This window comes from Phytophthora infestans, genomic scaffold, assembly GCF_000142945.1.
Source record: "Phytophthora infestans T30-4 supercont1.23 genomic scaffold, whole genome shotgun sequence".
Classification (NCBI taxonomy): domain Eukaryota; phylum Oomycota; class Peronosporomycetes; order Peronosporales; family Peronosporaceae; genus Phytophthora; species Phytophthora infestans.
Window position 1 is genome coordinate 1,250,803 of NW_003303736.1, and position 4,357 is coordinate 1,255,159.

Genomic DNA, 4,357 nt, shown 5'->3' on the forward strand with positions numbered 1-4,357 from the left:
AGCTTTCTCGGTTGTTACACGGCATTGTTTCTATGGCGATTCTAGCTGTGGAGCACTCGGCGTCAAGGTTAAATCGGCCACCAGCGTTGGTGGCCGTAACTCGGTCAACGTTTAACGTTAAATATTGCTTTTTTCATATGTTCGAGTTTTGATTGGTAGAATTACGGGCTCTGTTAGCTTGCTATCCAACGAGGTGGCTTTTGGTACCAGTACTACTGTAAGAAGTATTACACTCGTAAAAATACCCGCTAGGGGAAAGGTCACTCAGGAGTGGGTGACGGACGCAGGCCACAACTTTGGAGCTGAATATCCCGAGCTCGGAAGACCCGAGGATGATCAGGATGGGGACGGGGGCACAGGGCCCAGCCCCCCCCCCCTCCACGGGAACCACCGCAGGATCAAGGCCAAGGAAAGGGACAGGAACGCGTCGAGGAGAGAACAACTGTACACGGAAGGAGCTTCCATTCAAGTAGCGGAGAACACGGCAAGGAGAACCCGCCCAAGAGTCGCCAACAGGAACCCCAAGCCCCAACGGACGGGACGAGGCGGGAGGATCACGATCAGGGTGAACGGTTGAAAATGCAAGGGGAGACGTGGGGAGATAAAGTTCGCGCGAACTTAACCCACCAACAGCCAATTACGGATGAAGCAGCAAGAAAATCGCATATGCTGAAAGGGATATGGAATCCGGTACAGCAGAAACAGCTAATAGCGACAATAACGACCGATTGGTCGGTAGTAGCAACTGAAGTATGGACAGAAGAAGAGGAGGTAATGCGGAAGGAAGCTCTTACACCAGCGTCGGCCAGCTGTGATGAAAGCCTTCGAACGTGGACAGCCAGAGAGCAGGAAATCCTTATGATGTACTTGGCGGGTAATCTTGACCTCCCATACCCACCGAACTTTGTCAAAGATATCATGACTGGAGAATATCGTGCGATGCTGGAGGATATGCATGAAGCCTATTTTAACGCTTACCTTACTGCCGCACTGCCTGCTTCGGTTCGAATCAATAAACATGCACCACACGCGGTTCTTTTCAAAGAACTTTTCATGGCAAACACTGACAGGAGATCGGGACACATGATGATGAACGTACTCCAGCGTGACGCTAAACGTCTTTCTTTCGATGGAGTCAAGACGTTAAGATTCACCTTCTACTCAAAAAAAGCAGCAACAAGATGGAAAGATAAAACGATGAGGTTTCAGAAGGCTGTTATCACGATCCGGGACACGGAGCGATCACCCGAAGACGAAGGAACTGGTCACTACAACCCAGCGCAATTAGAACTTCAATATGCAATTCGAGTCTACGGGGGAGCGGAGCTAGGGCTCGTGACACTTGCAAGAGCTTTTACAAGCTTCTCGGAGGCAAAAGTTTTGGATGTTGAGTACGCAAGAGCAACGCAGACCGACATTTACGACGACCGATATCATACCATCCGATTCGCACAACGACAATGCCCTGAGGCGCTCAAGGGAGTGTCTAAGATCGAACTAAATGGAGTGGATATTACTATTCATCACTTTCAATAGTTCACCCGTAGACCGTGTGCAAAATGTTTGAATCCAAGACATGGAAAGGCAAAATGTTTTGTCAAACCTGAGAATCTGGACTACGTTAGAGCTCGAGCAACTCGCTTACTAAAGGAACCTGTGATCCAGCACAAACTAGCCCCACGCAGAGCTTTACATGTACAATCCATTGAAGAATTAATAGCAATGTTCCAAACGGGACAACCACCACCGATGCCAAGCGCACCGCTCCTGCAAACCACGACTCATGAATCGACGACAACGCCGAAGGAAGAGCACAAAGATTCGGAGACGGCAACAGGGGAACCCTGCCGGGTGGAGGGCACCGACACCACGCACCCTTTTGCTGCAGCCACGGAGGGCTTCGACTATAAAAAAGCAAAAACAAAAAAGAAAGGCGATGGTCGCAAACAAACTGCACCAATACGTACCGACGACGCACGGACGCATCAAGAGGGACAGAAGGATCTCAGAACCAACAACCCACCACAAAAGGAAAAAATGAAAGGAAGAAAAAGGCACCAATTCCTACGGCGGAGAAGCGATATGCAGAATTCCAACGTACGGCGGCCTTAGGACGTTATGGAGCCTTGGCACAGTCGGATAGTGAAGAGGACGGAGCCACAGACGCTATGGAGGTTGACGAAATGGATCCAACCGGTCCGCCCACCGAAAGTAGTTACGAGAGGGAGGAGGCTCCGTATGCATATGAGGAGTCAATGGTAGAGCATATTCACCAACGTCACGAGGAAGGTGAAGACCCACAAGTTGATTCCATGACGAACCAACAGCGGAATCACCACGCCACAACGGATGCCATTATGACACCGGCGTGTATGGATGGGGAGGATAGTAAATGTGGGGAGTCACAGGAAGGTCACAAAGCCTTCCCAGTTATAGCGACGCATCAAGCGATCCAGCATGGACAACAGCCGATAGCTGCATCCGCCAAGTCGACGCGGAAAAATAAAATGCATTCCGGGAAAATCGGTCTCCAAAACGGAGCGATCAAGAGTATGCAGGTTAGCATGGCCACCTTCATGCAGACAGCGGCCAAGCTAGCAGCCCACGACACTACGGTGGATTCGGTGGATTCACCAGCCCAACTCGTGACGACCACCGATCCCACACAGAATGAAGCATCGGAGGAGGATTATGTGTCGGAAACTCCTGACTCACAGCAATCAGTGGAAATAGGTGAAAGTCGTCTAGGAACTGCGGAAGGTGATACAGATCTCCCCAAACAGATTGGGTTATGGCTAGCGAGTTTTGATAGAAAGGAAATCACAGTGGCTATGGCCAATGTGCTTTTCTGGCGCTGTATGCTTCCACGACCAACCACACACAAAGTCCAATAAAGTGTACACGCGCAACAGTGAGAGGAGCGACGGCATTAAAAAAAAGCGGTGTACACATTGATGATGTGCAAATTTCGGAGGGATGTGGCGCTACATTTAGTGGATCCGGTCCACGAGTATCAAAGACTGTATCCGGATCACCTTGGCTTTGAGTCACCCGCAGCCGCAACGGCGGCGCTCTTTTCCCACTATGATGTCACCCGCCACAAACAGATCGATAAGAGGGTGGCACCCACCTTCTGGGCTGGACCACATGAACTCAGGGCGATGGCCCAATACTTGAGGGAACCGATTGTTGTATTCGACGTTAACGCCCACAACGACGCACATATGCAGTGCTACCTATACAAGCAGTATAGACTACCAGATGGGACAGACCATGAGAGTGGATACGGAAAGAGCTTCACAGACAGAGAGGCAACTGAATATCTTAAGAACTGTTGGGACCTACACATAATTTCAACATGCATGGTGCTCCGGCACCATGAGCGCCACTTTTATGGAGTTAGCCATGGGGAGCTATATCTTCAATGGCGTGCTGAAGGTGACGCAGAGCTCGCAGAGACAATCTCCGACTCGTACACTTGGAAATCCACAATTAACCAGCTCACGGAGTCGGAACGGAAAACCGACCTGCAAACTGTTAACCAACTGGTAAATATGGACTCTGTTAACTGGTTATTGTGCAAACGTATGGAGATGAGAGAACGACTGGATGTAGCACACGCCCGGCTTGGATTACCAGTGCTGGAGTCATCTTCACCAGACTTCGATGCAGAAGCAGCGGTCACATGCGAAAATCAACAAATACATGAAGAATACGGACTAGATCATCTGGCTGCGTCATCTCCGACACCAGGAGATTCATCTAGCAAGGACGACGAAGTCCCTACTCGCATTGCCCGAGTCGCAACTGGGACCGTCGTGACCAACTCGTACTTTCGCATCTTAAGGGACTCACCGGACTCTCCAATGGACCACGTGGATAAACCGTTAGCAGTGACAATAGAGGCCGCAAACTGTGAGACATTCCGCACATGGTGTGAGTTGTTTAGGGCCAAGCTGAAAATTCCAACCACAAAACGCAGACGTGGAACAGCAGCAGATATCATGGAATGGCTATTCAAGACCCCGGAGGCACTCCGGCACCTGTACGCCTTCCTCCCATACCCCGAACAAGAAGCTAAAACCTGACGAATGGAGCCTCTAATTGTGTGGGGTTTGCCGGAGGCTCAAAGAGAACTAGTGAACGCCCTTCGGCGTCTAGTTGATGACCCAACAATTGCTGAGGCCGGTAGAAAGTACTGCAAGGAATGGATCCAGGAGTGCACAGCTAAGACCTCTGACACCCACACAATTAAACAGATAGTGGGATCATCTAAGAGGTGGGCACGTCTCGCGCAATGGGTGCCAAAATCCTGCTACCGTCAGCAACCAGCTTTCTTTACCGACTCGGAATGGGG

At 50.4% G+C, this 4,357-nt stretch overlaps 1 protein-coding gene across 1 annotated transcript; it reads left to right on the forward strand.

Annotated features, from left to right (window-relative positions):
* Positions 1 to 774: 774 nt before the first annotated feature.
* PITG_11395 (uncharacterized protein) lies at positions 775 to 4,088 on the forward strand (the record flags this gene model as incomplete). The annotated part of the gene is made up of 4 exons (XM_002900940.1): positions 775 to 1,002; positions 1,105 to 1,391; positions 2,045 to 2,760; positions 3,448 to 4,088. 4 exons carry the CDS (start codon positions 775 to 777, stop codon positions 4,086 to 4,088), a joined length of 1,872 nt encoding a protein of 623 aa, XP_002900986.1.
* Between the last annotated feature and the right edge of the window lie 269 nt (positions 4,089 to 4,357).